The sequence below is a fragment of the Equus asinus genome, chromosome 3, assembly GCF_041296235.1.
Source record: "Equus asinus isolate D_3611 breed Donkey chromosome 3, EquAss-T2T_v2, whole genome shotgun sequence".
NCBI classification, from domain to species: domain Eukaryota; kingdom Metazoa; phylum Chordata; class Mammalia; order Perissodactyla; family Equidae; genus Equus; species Equus asinus.
The window spans coordinates 156,103,144-156,119,506 of NC_091792.1; the positions used below are offsets into that span (position 1 = coordinate 156,103,144).

A 16,363-nucleotide genomic window follows, 5' to 3' on the forward strand; every position below is an offset into this window, starting at 1 on the left:
TGGGCATAGGAACACTCCTCACAGCCCCAGGGAGGGAACTGCCATTGGTCTAAGGCAGGAACTGGCGAACGACAGCCCAAGGACCAAATCTGGCCCACTGCCTGCTTTTGTTAATAAAGTTTTATTGGAACACAGTCACATTCACTAGTTTATGGATTGCCTTTGGCTGTTTTCATTCTACAAAGGCAGAACTGAGTAGATACAACAGAAATCACGTAGCCTTCAGAGCCTAAAACATTTACTGTCTGGCACTTTATAGAAAAATTGTGCTGCCCTCTGGTCTAAGACGTTCATGGCCATTTCTGTCTCCTTGCTGGCGAACGGTCATGGATAGGCTTATGACGTAGTCCTGCCCAGCGGGATCGAAAGGGTCAATGCCTCAGATGTTAAAAAAAGATGGTGACTGCGACATCTAGAGCTGCAGCAGCTATCCTGAAACCATGAGGGGATGAGCCCAAAGACCAAGGCAGCACACCGAGGACAGTGGAGCAGAAAGATGATGAGAGCTGAGCCCTTGATGGTATCATTGAGCTGCTGAACCAAAACTGGAAACAGCGACCTCCTGAATCCTTCTTATAAAATATTTTCTTCACCTTTTAAACAGCCTGGTAGATCACGTGCTGCAGAAAGTACCCTAAATGATTCAGTGTTGTCATTCCCATTTTACAGGCAACAAAGATGAGGCTCACAGAGGTTAAGTAACTTGCCTCCACTCACACAGCTGGCGGCGGTGCTCGGATTTAAACCCAGGTTTTCAGGTCTACACTGCCTCCATCTCCTTCTTCTCTAGAGCTACAGATTGGCCATGTTTGGGGCTCCTCCAGTTCGCCATCTGGTGTGCCAGCCCCAAACAGCGGCCGAAAGCTTTGTTGGTTTCTACCATGCCACTAAAGGCCCCCTTTTGGGGCCAGGACAAACCTCAGTCCGCACCGAGATCTGGCCAGCGTTGCAGGGAAGTAAAGGGCTGTCGAACGTCGCCCCTCTGGAATTTCACTTCCACCCGTGCTCGTTGCCTCCACAGCTCTCCTTGTCTTTACAAACACTAGTTGTGCAATTTATTTATTATTTTCTAGTTATTGCAGCAGGAATGTTGGTTGGCTGTGACCTACACATCCTATTCAGAAGTCATTACATGGTTCTCAAACTCATAATCAAGATAAATAGCCCAAACAATGACTCAGTGAATGAAGGCGCCGTGTGAAGAGAAGGTGCACATGGTATACGGCCCAAACTGAGGCTCAGTATACGTGCTGCCTTGACATCTGGTGAAACTGGGAGGGGCTTGAATGGCCTCACTGCAAGCTGGCCTCCCCACTCTGCTCCTGGGGACAAGGCGCCCTCCTCAAACAACACTTCTTATCGCGAGGACAAGGCACAGGCCCTGTTTACCCCTGAGCGGTGGGCTGCAGTTCGCTGCCAGCCTGTGCGATGATTCAAACAAGCCAACCACACCCTCCCATGGGAACCAGGGGGCGCCTCACCCTCTTGGTACCACAAAGCCTGCCTCCCACAGCCCCTGGGTGTTCACTCTGCAACCCCCGAGAGGCCCTGGGAGGTATGCAGTCTCCCTCTCCCCACGGCTGTGAGTGCAGGTGACTCATAAACTGCTGTCGACCTCACTGTCCAGCGTTGGGCATCGTGGGTTCAGCCACCCCCCATACCCACAGGTGGCATCGCTCCCTCCAGGTGGGCGGAGAGGAGGTGATTAAACACACGCGCAGACTCACAGAAAGATGAAGCGCTCCCAGTGTCTCAGCTCCACCTGCTCGTCCGTCGAGGCCTCCGGAGCGTCGTCCTTCAGTCTCTGCCTCACGCTCTGGACGCCCTCCTGGCCCCTGTCCCGCTCCTCCGCCTCGAGCTGCTCGGCCCGGGCCGCCATGTCCTTGCCGTGCTCCTCCAGGATCTGCTGCAGGAAGAGCCAGGGCACGCTGCGCTTCAGCAGCTCCTGGGTCATCACCGAGTTCTGCAGGCGCCGCAGCTCCTCGGCGGCTCTCTCGGACAGGGAGAGGGTCAGGGCCCTGAGGTCGTCCAGGGCCGCCTGGTCCAGGTGCTCCTGCAGCTCCTCCAGGGCGGCACTGTGCTCCGCCATCAGGCTCCTCCACTGGCCCAGGTACTGGCCCAGGTCCTCGGCAGCTCGGAAGGCTTCCCCGACGGACAGCTGCTCCTTGCGCTGCTCCTTGTGCTGGCGGGAATTTCAGGAGGCAAATTAAATGGGGACAGGGCTCGGTGGGGACAGCCCTTTGGGAAAACATTTGGGAAATTTGTTGCAGGAGGCACAGAACGTCGACAGCCTTTCCCCAACAACCTCACATTTAGAAAACTGTCCTTAAGGAAATAACCCAAAATATAGTGAAAACTTCACTGGTTTGACATTTATGGAACACGTATTTATTGAGTAGCAAAGCCCAAGAGGCAGACCAACTGGGTTCAATCCTAGCTCCTCCACTGACAAGCTGAGTGACCTAAAGTGAGTGTCTTACCCTCTCTGTGCTCAATTTCCCAATCTGTAACATGGGGATAATAACAGAATCCACCTCTCAGAGGAGTTGTGAGGACTCGATGAGTTGCTTAATACACGTGCAGCTCTTAGACAAGTGCCTGGTGTAGAGTTTGCATCAGTAAATGTCTGCTATTATTATTATCATGTCCCAGGCACATAGTATGGCTAATTGTGATATTATAAGGAAAAAAACTCCCAAGATCCATGAGAGGCAATTTAAAGGAGGAGGTCAGGGAAGGCCCTTTAAGGAAGGAGATCCAAGTGGGACCTGAGAGATGAGGCCATATCTTAATCAGGTTAAGATATGGAGAAAGAAGATTCCTGGGGGAAAGAACAGCAGGCTCAAAGGCCCTGGGGTAGGAAAAAAGCTGACGTGCATAAAGAGGTCCATCAGGTTCATCATTTAGAATATACACCTGCAGACAGACAGTTCTATTTTGTGAGGACATGGGGTGTCTATTTTGTTCATGGGTCCCGGTGACCAGAGAATGCTAATTCCTTCATTCTACAAATACTCTGTGCCCTCAGCGCTGGGGATACGACACAAACCTTTGTGGAGCGACATCCTAACTCTGTGCCACTTACAAGATTTACCAAAAGCAGCTGCGAGAGATACTATGCACGGAAGTCTGCTGGCATCTCTGCAGTTCATCCATCCTTCTGGATCCTAACCTTGAATCGGGCCAGACCATCAGAGAGATGTGGTCTTGGGCCCCATTGTTTTGATCCTTTAGCCAATGGAGATGGAAGAGGTGAGGCTCAAGAATGGGCTGGAGTTCAGCGGTCAAGGTGAGAACCACGGCTTTATGTTGGGCCCAAAACTTGATGACAAGAAGCAGTTTCCATGGATCGGGTTACGGTTAGTAACCTGCCTCCTTTCCCCTCCCTGCCGAATGGTACCTGACAGCCACCTGGGTGTCATCCGGTACGTCCCATGCATCCTCTGAATCTGTCCTCACCCCCAGCCCAGGGCACTGGCTAGGCCTCGTCAGCTGTCACCTGGCCAAGCACTAGAACCTTCCATGGTCTGTACCCCAGGCTCCTCCAACTCTATCCGACAGGCTGCTCACGTGAGCTTCCTAAATCCCAATTGTGTCCTGATTGTGTCCTCTCCTCCTGAAAACACTTCAACAAAACCCCACTGTCCTGGGATGAAGATAAACCCCTCCGCCTGGTACACCATGCCCTCGTTCCCGGGCACGCCGCCTCCAGCCCTGGCCCTCACCCCACCGCACACTCCCCTCCTCACGTTCTCAGAGTTCCCAGCACAGCAGGGCACCGCTTCACCCTAGAACAAGACGCCTCCGCACCCCCTGCAGGGTCCTTCCCAGCCTTGGACGTATCAGAGGTGCATTTGTCACTCAGGGCTCAGTTTACGCCGGGCCTGGTTGCTAAAGCCCTCCCCGGCAGAAAGAGTAACTTCCTCTCTGCGCTACAAGAGCACATGGCATATGGGCCAAGTGAGCGCATTATGATGCATTTATGTGTTGACGTGTTGGTCTCTCCTCTCTCAAGGCGGACAAACAGCTGAGCAGCTGAGAGTCAAGGATAAGGCTTAGGCCCTAAGTCAGCCAGGCCTGGGGTCAATCCCACGCCTGCCACGTACCAGATATTTGACCTTGATCCCATTACTTACTGCTGAGATCTCAATGTTTGCATCCCCCCAACGTTCATGTGTTGAAATCTAAAGCTTGATGTGATGATATTCGGAGGGGGGGCCTTTGGGAGGTGCTTGGGTCATGAGGGTGGAGCTCCCATGAATGGGATTAGAGCCCTTGTAAAAGAGACCACACAGCTCCCTCGACCCTTCCACCATGTGACCACACTCAGGGAGTCGGCAGTCTGCAACCCAGAACAGGGCCCTCCTCACTGGAACCCCCCATGCTGGCACCCTGATCTCGCACTTCCAGCCTCCAGAGCTGTGAGAAATGAATTTTTGCTGTTTACAAGCCCCCCAGCCTGTGGTATTTTGTTGTAGTAGTAAACAGACTAAGACAGTTAAGCTCTCTATGCCTCAGTGTCTTCACTAAAAACAAAAAAGGAGAAGACAGTGGTACCTACCTCATAGGGTTAATATGAGGATTAAATAAGATGTCTTATGTAACACATTTAGCACAGTGCCAAGAGAACACTCAATAAATGTTACAGCACCTCTCACCATCATTCTGCACTCAAACCAGCACTCCTGTTTCCTTGCCAGGCAGACATTACTAATCTACCGTGACCCTCCACTTTGCTGAGGCTGGATAGGACCTGTAGAACATCCCAAAAATCACTACCAATCAAGTGCAGATGACACATCGTGACACCTGCCCAGTCGCTCTTTGGATCCCAGCTCTCGGACGGCGATGCCTGGCATGGTACCTGGCACTCAGTGGGTGTTCCCAAATGGTTATGTGAAGAATAAATAGCATAGTTCCTTAAATACCTTTTGCAGCATCTCTCGTCTTCTCTTAATTATTAATTTCTGGTGGAGCTTTCTCTTTTCCCGCTTTAAGTCATTGTCCAACTTCTGTTTTATGGAAAAGACTTCTGTCTGAGCCCGCTCCAACAGCACTTCCATCTGGTGTTCCTCCAGGTACCCTGCTCTGGGAGGAAAACCAGGGAGTTAGTACCGCCCTCTGCAAACTCGCCGCCAGCTGGATGGTGTTGCGGCTGAGCGGTTATCTTCAAAGTAGTTTGGTGGGAATAGAAGAAGCTTTGCCCTGAAGAGGGAGCAGGGGCTGGGAAGCTCAGCCGTCACTAAGGCACAGGAGGGGTCGGGACAGCGTCGTCAGAGATGGGCAGAGAACGGTCAACATTTGGAGAGAAGTCGCCCGTCAGGGAGGAGACTAGGCAGGAGTTCTGGGGGCAGGGAACGCACCCAGGGCCCAGGTGGGACAGACAGACTCCTCCAAGAGGAGATGGTGGTGCAGGAATTCCTGGTGACAGGGACGGCAAACGCAAAGCCCAAGAGGCAGAAGTAGGGAATCCTCCATGTGAGGGTTGATTCTATGCATCATTTTGACCGGCCACAGGGCAGGTGCCCAGATTAAACGTTGTCACTAGGTGTGTCTGCGAGGGTGTTTCTGGACGACAGTAGCTTTTGAATCGGTGGCCTCAGTAAAGCAGATGGCCCTCTCCAACGTCGGAGAGGCATTAAGGGCCCGAATAGAACAAAAGGCAAAGGATGGAGGACCTCCCTCCTTTGTTTCTGCCTCCTTGCTGAGCTGGGACACCTCCTCTCATCTTCTGCCCTCGGACTGGGAGTTACGGCATCGGCTCCCCTGGGTCTCAGGCCTTAGGACTCAGACAGAATTACACCACGGGCTTCCCTGGGTCTCCAGCCTGCAGACAGCAGATCGTGGGACTTCTCTGGCTCCATAATTACCTGACCTCCTTCCTCATCGCTATCCAATGGGCTCTGTTTTTCTGGAGATCCTGACTGACACATTCTGTTACCTCCACTACTACCGTTACCGAAACCGAAGTGGGTTCCCTCCTGGCGAGTTAAATCCAACTCTCCACCGGAAGTAGCTGTCTCACAGAGTAACGTGTATCTGCAGCAAACAGGAGGCCATGTGGAATCGTTTCCAAAGTCACAGGGTCCAGGAACAAAGGGACGCAGGGACCTTTTATGTCGGATGAGGAGTGAATATTCAAAAGGGAGAGGAGGGTATTTGCTTGCGCAGGCTCAGTGGGAAACCGTGCTTCCCTGTTCACTGCAGGTCACAGTAAGAAGGCCTAATAAGGCCCTCCTGGAGAGGTCTTAGCATTAAAAGTAAGGCAGGAGTGACAGGCGTGGCTCTCTCGTGGTGGGGCTTGGTCTGGTTCAGGGTGGTTGGTGACTGCACCTCCTTAACATGACAAAAGGAAAATACCAATTTGGAAAAACATTTAAATGCTTGCAAACCCACCCTTGAGTTCCTCGGGGCAACCAGTCCGTGAGGGTACCACAACTCTGCCCAGTCTGTCTGCATCCCGGGGCTGGGCCCCCTGCTTAGCACAGGGCAGATTCTCAAGGCAAGCTTCTTGAAGGAATGAATAGATGAATGAATGAATGGGAGATACACGTTTCAGAAATATAAGTCTGGGCCAGACTTTTAACATAGAATTTAAAAATCAGAGGTAAACCACACTTTCCCGGTCAGTGCCGCCGACAGTACAACCAGCCGTCAGGTACTTCAGTTCAAGGCAAGGAACTGCTTCTTCCACTTGGGTGAAAGTTAACTCGGATGCCAAGACAATTGTGGTGACAGATTCATTAGCATCTTTGGGTAGAAAGTGTTCACATAATTTGCACCTTACAGAATCCTCATTAAATAGAGCAAGATTGCTGCAAAGATCTAATAAAATTACCCGGGTAGTACAGCCAATTCATAAAACCAAGGATCAGGGTAAGAAAGTCAACTTTGTCATATCCCTATTCATTCCAGAGCTTTTCCAAACCTAAAAGGAATGGATTTCATTGTTTACAATTAAGTGCCTCAACGGCCGTAACCACAGGACCAGGAAGAGAATTTGCCACCCCAAAATACGTCTCTTTGGCATAAGGGTTATTTTGAGGTGATGATTATTAAGAAACAGCAGACACAGGAAAAGCTCTGAAAACCTAGTAAAGTTACCCATTTGTAAGGGAAATTTACATTTATAAGAGAAGTCTCCATTTGTGAGGGTGTCTCGCTCTCCGTGCCAGGACGGGGAGCATGACCCTCAATCTCCAGAAACTCTTATCAATGGAGAAGGCAATGACCTAAATGTGCGTGGCAACTTTACCCTTGTTTACTGTGCCTCTCCTGGTGAGCTCCCAGAACTGACGCCACTTAACAACAGAATGGTAGAGCTGTTTTTGAGCCAGCCAGGAGCATGAACAGAAGAGAAAACTTTGACCTGCCAATCCAAACTCATGCTGCCAGCACTCCCGCATACCAGCCGGCCCTCCCTCATTCCTTAAGCTTTACCCTCAACCTTGGACAGGGGTGACAGATTTGAGAGGCTGGCCTCTTGTCTCCTTGCTGGTCAACCTCCCAATAAAGCCTTTCTTTGCTCAAAAGCCAGTGTGCCGTGGTGCCTGCTTCCGTGCACAGCAGGTGGCGAGCCCTCTCTCCGTAACAAGGCTAGCTGAGGAGGGATGAGGTAGACGGGCGAGAGGCTGTGCTGATGAGAACCCGCCTCACCACCATTCACCTGACCGCATGGTACCCCTGGTGCTACTGTGAAAAACCATTCAGGGCAAGCATCAATGTATTTGTACTTCATTCCAAGGTGTATGGGAGAGCCAGCAGCGTGCTAGAGCTCAGAGAAGTGGGCTCTCCCATCACGCAGTTAACGAAAGCCTCCACCATCGATTTCTCAGTGGAATGTTGAGCATCTGCTTTAAAACAACCCAGGGTGGGGATGGATAGCGACATCAAGCCTGGCCATGAGTTGGTACCTAGTGAAGTTGGATGACGGGCACGTGGGGATGCATGGTATGACTGTCTCCACTATCGTGTATGTTTTTAAAAGTCTATAATGCAAAGGATTCTTACAACTAGAGAATTACAAGGAAGGAGCAGCCAGCCACACGGTGCATGAACAGGAGCTGACGGCCTTGCACGAAGGATGCGGGGCGAGGTGGGTCGTTCACGCCATTTGGGTTTTCGGGTCTCACCTCTCGTGCTTCTGGATGAGCAGGCTCAGCTGGGCGGCAGCGGCGCTCAAGAGCCCCTGCACACGCGTCTCTGACGACTGCATGTTCTGGACCAGGCACTCCCTGTGGCCGAATCTTTTACTCAGATGATACCTCTTACTAGCCTGGAAAAAGTCCATTAACTCTTCTACGTTCTCCTGTTTAAAAAACAAATTGAGAAAATATGCCCAATTAAAACTGAGAGAAGATGCCTAGACGTTTAAAATATTACTTTTCCTTTCCGAAGAAAATAAACAAGAATAGAAGGACTTGGATTAACACCTTAACCCTCCCTCCCTTTCACAGAGGCTTATAGGAAAATCACAGACTAACAAGACGTCAGGGCTGTGAAAAGTGCCTTCGAGACCCAGATGGTGAAGATTTAGAACAGCCTCCCCGCCCCGAGAAACGGAACGTGAATTTCCCCCCGTCGGTCCTGCGTCCTTCACCCATGCGCACAGTCACCCCCACGGAGTTCCCCAAACACGGCGCCACAACAGGTGCTAAGTTCTGGGGTAAACGACCCCCAGAGCTCGCACACTCACGGAGGAGACGAGACGAGCACGGTCACAAAGAGCGGCAAGAAGTTTGTCTCAATCTACAAAACGAACAAAACCCAAACAAACACAAGGGTAATAAGAACCTAGCTTAAAACTGAGGGTCTTCTCGGGACCTGGCACTGGGCCCAGAGCGTTTCTTGCTTTATCTAACTTAATCTAGGGAGAGAGTACTATTATCCCCATTGCACAGATGGGGAAACTGAGTCCACGTTGTACAGCTGGTAAACGGCTGACCAGGGACCTGACCTCAGCAGTGTAATTCCAGGGTCGGTGCTTTAGTTTCATAACAAGCTGCCTCCAAAATCCGGAGGTAACTGGTGGCATAGAAGTTAAATCAGCAGTAATCAGACCAGCAGTGATTAAAACATTAGCCTCAGTGGTATTATCCCACTGACCAGCTCTGCTGTCTGTCTTCCATCTTGGAAATATTGTCCACGCAATGGGTTACCAAAAAGATCAACAGTTTGTTCAACAAGCTACCTTTGACGCCATGGACAGTGTCCCCTCCACACAAAATCTATAACATCTCTGGCTCCGGATGCCTGAGAATTCGCACTGTCCAGACAGTGGAAGCTGAATGGCCCCTCAGATGTACCTAAATGCCAGTGCCCCCCCTACAAAGCGCTGGCAGCAGAATCAACATGACAGGGACGCTGCAGCCACGTTCCTCTTCTCCACGGAACTGGGTCCATGGGAGCCGCTGACCTGAGCCCACCATGTAAGGAACTCACAGGTGGCATTCTCAAATACCGTATTAGCCCGGGTCAGAGAAGCCGGGGCACTACAATCCCCCAAGACTTACTTCTTGGGTCCCAGTATGACTAACACTAACATTCTTTCTGACTTGAGTGTCCTTGTGTTGAGAGTCAGCCATACCCACCACGAGGAGTAAAACAACAAAGTCTGTTAATATCTGAGCGGCCATGGGGTCTGAACACCTTACTAAGAATACGATAGAATTCTTACTTTATTTACTCACTGGAGTTTTAGTGGGAAAAACCCAGATCCAGATGGCCAGGCTGGCTTGTTCTTTTCTCATCCGGGAGCTGTCTGAGAGCCGCCCCTCCTCCCTCCTATGAGCCAGCGGTGATCACTTGCTCTTCTCCCGGCCCAGCCCTGCTCTGCAGCCCTCACTCACCCGGCCTGTGCCAGGACCAGAGTCTGGGGCGTCACTGCACACCAGTGATGTCACTGTGTGTGTGTGTGTGCATGTGAAGTGCCTCAGGCTGGCCTCCTAAGGCCTTCCACAGCAACGCTGACAGTCTCAGATAAGCTAGTTTCACTCTCGTCTAGGAATTTATTCGGTCTGGATTAGCAACATTCACACTCAAGCTTATGTGCCAAAATACACACCAATTCACCCAGGCATATCTAGACAAAGATCATAAACCCTACACACACACACACACGTATATGCACAGATACATTTATAGTATTTTAAATGCCATACATAGTACACATATATTGTGCCAAGCACTGGCTTTCCATGAATCCGCTCTTTAAATCTTCATCATGCCCCCGTGAAGGTGGGCACTCTACTCCCCACTTTGCACAGGTGAGGAAACTGAGGCTCAGAGGAGATAGGCAATTTGCTTAAATTCACACAGCCGATGGGCTGTGGGACTGGAATTCACATTCAGGCCAGCCCAAGCCCAAGGCCTATGCTTGAAGCCACCACGGGCCCTGCTTCCTGGAAACTCACCCACATACTAAGAGGTAGAAGGAAAAGAAGGTTAGTTCATTGGTGCACAGCACAAAGAAGAGGCAGGACTTAACTGCTGGGGAGGAGAAATTTACTAAAGCAGTTCAGGAAAATGACTCTTCCCTCACCAAGCCGGATATGAGGCATTACCTGTATGTTAGAGTAATCCTGCAGCAGCATTTTAGCCGCCTCTGGCTTCAGTTCCCCTTTGAAAATAGCACTTTTTATCTGGGTAAAGAAGATACTGTGCAGTTCGTTTCTCTGAAAAATAGCCAGCTGCCTGTGCGCCTTTGCCACGTCCTCCTCCTGCTGCAGGGCGAGAGACCGCCGCAGCTGCTCCTGCTCCAGGCCGTGCAGGGCCCTCAGGAGGTCGCTGCACTCGACAGCCGACTGTGGGGACAAGAGGCAGCACGTGAGAGATGGACCCCTGAACACACGCATGCACAGGCACACGCATGCAATATGCAAGTGCACACACATGCACACAGCAACACACATTGCACACGTGCACATAAACACATATACACACACACGCTGCATACATATACACAGAGCAACACAGAGCATACACACATGTACACACACACACACACACACAATGTTCCAAGCTGACAATGATGGGGCTGCTAAACTCTGGGAAATGCTGTTGCAACCTACCCTCCCCTGTTATCTTAATGTTTTCCTGAACAATCCCAAAGCAGAAAATTCACAGGGGTAGAAATTTGCAAATCAAACTGCCTGAAACAGCCTGCAAAGTGGAAACGACAGCGGACTGTGCGGTTGGGTTCTCAAGCTTATCTCCACCATCTTTCATTCTTAACTTAGTTTGAGAGAAAAATACCAGCAATCAGGCCCAAGTTGAGATCATTTGGGTAAAAAAAAGGCAAAGAGGAGTTAAGAAACGGCTCCTTGAATGCCTTCCCTTTTTGTGGTCCAGCGGGAGGGAAGGAAGGGAGGACACTCATCCTGACACATTTGCACTCATCTCAAAGGACTCACGCCCCAAGAGAGGGGTGTTATTAATTCCACGTGGAGAGGCACAGTTCTAAGCCGGCCCCCAAAATTCCAAACCCCTGGTGGAGACGTCACGTAAATCCTCTCCCCTTGAGCATGGACATAAACTTTGAATATGATGGGACAGCCATCCTGTGATCAGGTTATTAGATGGCACAGGTGAAGGGGCCTCCAGGTAATTAAGGTCCCTAATCAGTTGACTCTGAGTTAATCAGAAGGGAGATTATCCTGGGTGCACCCAACCTAATGAGGTGAGAGTCAGGGACATGTGGATGGAAGAGTGGTGGGTGGATGGGTGGACGGATGGATGGATGGATGGGTGAATGGATGGTTGAATGGGTGGTGGGTGGATGGGTGAATGGTGGGTGGATAAACAGATGGATAAGTAGATTAAGGGATGTGTAGAGGGACAGATGTAAGGGTGGTGGGTGGGTAGACAGATGAATAGATGGATGAATGGCTGGGTAGATGGGTGGTTGGATGGATGGATAAATGATAAATCTTCAAGAGGAAGGAGAGAGGCGAGTGAAAGCCTTCCTTTCAAAGCTGCCTTACCCTCTCGCTAACACGTTTCAGCAACTCTTCTGCTTCCTCCATTGCCGCCATCTCCCTCTGGTACTGGTTTTCTGTCTTCTTTCTTGTTTCCAGGTCGCACTCAGCTGTCAACGCCACCATCTTCCGATCGTACTCCTCTTGTATTTCCTTTTCCAGCAACAGAAACTGCTTTTTGAAAACAGCGGCCATCCTCCTCTCTGCCTGAGGCGAGAGGTGGCCGCTGCTGGTCAGATTTTTCAGCAGAAGGGCAATGATATCTTTGCTGATCTGGGTTCGACAAGCCTCCAGGTCCGAGTCTGCCCGGTTCAGGGTCGCAATCTCCAACCTGGGGAACACGAAGGTCGAGAGAATTCCATTACACAAAATCGCAACAGAAACCAAAGGTCCCTCAAAGCTCGGAGGTCTTAAATTTTTTGTAGGTGAGGTCTTTCTTTTTTCCTTTTCCCTCCTTCTCTTCCTTTTCTCTCTCCCTTCTGCTCCATCCAGTATTGAAGGCCAGTGACTAAATTAGCATATTCTTATTTAGTAAATTTGCTGGGTGCCATGCTGGAAATTACAAGGAATATAACTAATATAAGACATGGTCTTTGTCAACAAGCAACAAGTCAACAGCAACAAGGAGACCACGGGAAAAATGATAAAATAGTTAAAATATTTGGAGAATTTTAAAATAAAGTTTATTTTACTTTTTTTTCCAATTAAAAATTAATGTATGGATATGAAAACTAAATGTAATATAGTACCCTGGATGGGATCCTGGAACAGAAAAACGACATTAGATAAAAACTACGGAAATCTGAATAAAGTATGGACTTTAGCTAACAATAATATATCAATACTGGTTCACTAATTGTAACAAATATACCATAGTAATATAAGATGTTAATAATAGGGGAAACTGGGTACCGGGTATGTGGGAACTCTCTGTACTATCTTCCCAATGTTTCTGTAAATCTAAAACTGCTCTAAAAATAAAGTCTACTTGAGAAATACATATGAGATGCTTCACAGGGTCACAGGTTCTGCAACTCAGTTGTGACAGTTGTGGCAGAAATACATACTTATGGTAGAATGTACTCTTACTATGAGTGAGCTTTATGGTATGTTAATTATATGTCTATAAAGCTATAAAAAGGTACATAGGAAAATATTAATTTATGTTCATGATAGAAAATCTGGAAAATAAAGACAGAAAAAGATTTCATTCACCGTGGGTCCATCACTCAAGTAGAACCACCGAAGGCATTTTGCTGTATTTGCTTCCAGTTTTTTTCCCTATGCATATTTTTTCCACACAAACGCAATTTTGTCGTTTTTTGTCAATTAACATTGTAATAGGCATCTTCCAGTCGTGTTTAAAAACTAAAAGTTTTCCTATAATGGTCGCAAAATATTTCATCCTGTGATGTATCAGGATTCAATTAACCATTTTTCTAGGGTTGCACATTTGGGTTACTTGAAAAATTCAAAATGGAAAAGAACCCCCAAGTAAATATCTTCATAAAGAGTTTCTGATATTCAAAATGTCGTCTCTAGTCCGATACCCACAAAGGGAATCACTGGGTCAAAAAGCAACACATTTAACCTCCTAGAACATCCTGCCGCACCGCTTCCCAGAAAAGTCCCCCAGCAATGCAGCAGGATCCTTATTTCATCCCTCCCCCTACAGAGCTTGAAAATCTTTATAGTTTGATAGGAGAAAAATGGCATCTGATTGCAAAAATATAAGGGTCTTAAGAAAACTTTATTATGGAAATTTTCAAGCATTCACAAGTAGATCAAATAGTATGACTCCCAATGTAATCATTACCCAACTTCAAAAATTGTCAATATTTACCAACCTTGTTGTATTTACTCTTTTCAATGTTTGAGCATTTTAAAGCAAATGCCAGATTTTTTTCATTTTACCTGTAAATTCCTCAGTATGCATTGTTAACTGTCATGAATATATATAAATATACATACACACACTCATGTGCATATATATATCTATATATGTGTATATGTGTGCATATCTACGTCAATTTTACCTAACCTTGATGTCATCATCGTATTGAATAACATATTATCCTATCATATTTAAAATGTTAACGATTCCAATAGTTAATATCAGTCATTATTCAAACTACCTCAAGCGTCCCAAAATGATTTTTACAGTTGAAAGTTTCATTCCAGAACAAAACAATATCCCATGATGTTGGTTAAGTCCACTTTATAATATTCTGCCCTCCCATTTTTCCTTCCATGCCATCGATTTGTTGGGGAAACGAGGCAATTCATCCTGCAGAACGTCTGGATTTGGCTGATTGCTTCCAAGGGGATCTTTGTTCCTCCATCCTCGTATTTTTTGTGAACTGCTAGTTAGATCTAAGGTCTTGATTAGATTCAATTTGCCTTCCAAAAGGCTCCATATGTGGTACCGTGTGCTTCCTATAGGATCACAGCGTGGGGAAACGCTAAGATGGATGGACAGGTTCAAGTGGTGCCAGCATGATCCCTGCATTATAAATTTCCTGTCGACCTAAGGGTTTTAGCATCCATTCCTAACTGTGCCCTAGATCCAAGATTTCATTAGGGGTTGAAAAAAATGCACATTTTCTATCACTTTTTCTCCATTTTTTAAGCTAGGACTCTTCACAAAGGAGAACTTTCTCTCCTCAATAATTCAGTTACTCTGCCCTAAGGCACACAGACAGGAAGGACGTTTGATTCTTTGCTAATTAAAGAGTTGGTGTCAGTAGCCACCTCCAATGGTGACAAATGAGTTTGGGTCTGTTTATTCGTTTGTTTGTTTTGTTTTAGGACGGGGGCAAAAGGTTATAAAACTCTTTCCCGACTCCCCGAGAATCTGAGCTTTGGCTAAGCTTTACCTGGAAACCTCAAAAGGGGAAGAACACCAACTATGTTACGAGGCCGCACGGCTCAGGGTAAAAATGCGCCTCACGGGTAAATTACATCTGGACAGAAGGACCTGTGAATGAACCACAAATACCCAACAGGGAAGCCATCCTTTGAACTTCCCTGAGTGAGTGATTCTTGGAACTGGGTGTGTCCCTGGGGGAACCCTGGAGGCTATGCCTGAGACTCGTTATAAGAGTCAGTGGCACCTGTGGAGTGTGACGCTTGTAAGCCAGGAAGGCTCCCACACCTGCCTGATGTGGACTGCATCTCCTTGCCCCAGTGCTGTGTCACCTGGGGAGAAAATACCTCTGGGACAGCTGTGTAAGTTGCAGTGTGACCTGATGCAAGGACACCCACAGAAGAATGCCTAGCGCTGTCCTCATGGGGAAGTGTGTTCTGACCCTCCAGCCTTTTGCGTAGACGGGGTCAAGTGTGGCCTAAGGGAGTCTTACAAGTCCAAGTGTTTAGCTGAACCTAGGATGACCCCCAGCCTCCGACAGCATCCCTGTGAAACTCCAGATCTTTATATATTGGGTAGGTTTCAATCAACTGCAGCCTTATTCTTTCTAAGGTTCAAATTTTACGATCTCAGATCAAAATACCTCCTCTGTCCTTTAGACACAATCAAATTAGTCTGGTTTTAAACAACAGCTCACTCATTGCATTCTTTCGTCATCTCGACAAGTACTTACTGAGCATGTGCAGAGAGTGCGGTGCAGGTTACAAGGCAAGAAAGAAGCAGAGGAGATGCCTCTAGGCAATGTGCACAGTTAAATACCCAATGAACCAAACAACTTCCACAGGCTCAGAAAAAAAATTCCTTCTCTACTGAGACAGACAAAACAGATTTCACACCTTTAATAAAGCTTTTTGTGGTAGGCAAAATAATGCCGTCCCCAATGATGTCTATGTGCTAATCCCCAAAGCCTGTGAATATGTTAGGTTACAGGCAAAGGAGAAATAAAGTCGCAGAGGGAATTAAGGCTGCTAATGAGCTGAGCTTACGTAGAGAGATTAGGAACAAGGGTCTTTAAAAGTGAAAGAGGGAGGCAGAAGAGGAGCGGGAATCAGAGGGAAATGAGATGAAGGAAGCAGGAGTGAGGGATCGTCAACTCTCAAGATGCAGGAAGGGCCACGAGCCAGGGACTGTTGGTAGCTGCAAGAAGCCTGAAAATGCCAGGATATGGATTTTCCCCTAGAGCTGACATCTTGACTTTTCCTAGGGAGGCCCATGTTGGGTGACCTCTAGGTCTGTAAGATAATACATTTCTGTTGTTTTAAGCCACGAAGTTTGTGGTAATTTGTTATAACTGGATAGGGAACTCATACACCCTACCTGACCACTTCACGCATCCATCATTCATTCGCTAATTCACTTATTAACTTACACAAGCAAATGCGGCTGCCTGTGTAGGTAAATTGTAGGTGCTTTCCTGGGTCTGAAATGAATAAGAGGACATCTCTGTAGGTCTTTGCTGTCA

At 48.1% G+C, this 16,363-nt stretch overlaps 1 protein-coding gene across 2 annotated transcripts in view; it reads right to left on the reverse strand.

Annotated features, from left to right (window-relative positions):
• The window catches only part of EVC2 (EvC ciliary complex subunit 2), a 130,983-nt gene that overhangs the window by 52,844 nt on the left and 61,776 nt on the right, over positions 1–16,363 (reverse strand). For both annotated transcript variants that reach the window (XM_014843272.3, XM_070506255.1), the window contains 5 exons: positions 11,982–12,306; positions 10,563–10,802; positions 8,133–8,308; positions 4,929–5,088; positions 1,728–2,182 (listed from right to left, as the gene is read on the reverse strand). In XM_014843272.3, the coding sequence (XP_014698758.3) occupies positions 1,728–2,182; positions 4,929–5,088; positions 8,133–8,308; positions 10,563–10,802; positions 11,982–12,306 (1,356 nt within the window). The remainder of the gene's footprint in view (positions 1–1,727; positions 2,183–4,928; positions 5,089–8,132; positions 8,309–10,562; positions 10,803–11,981; positions 12,307–16,363) is intronic.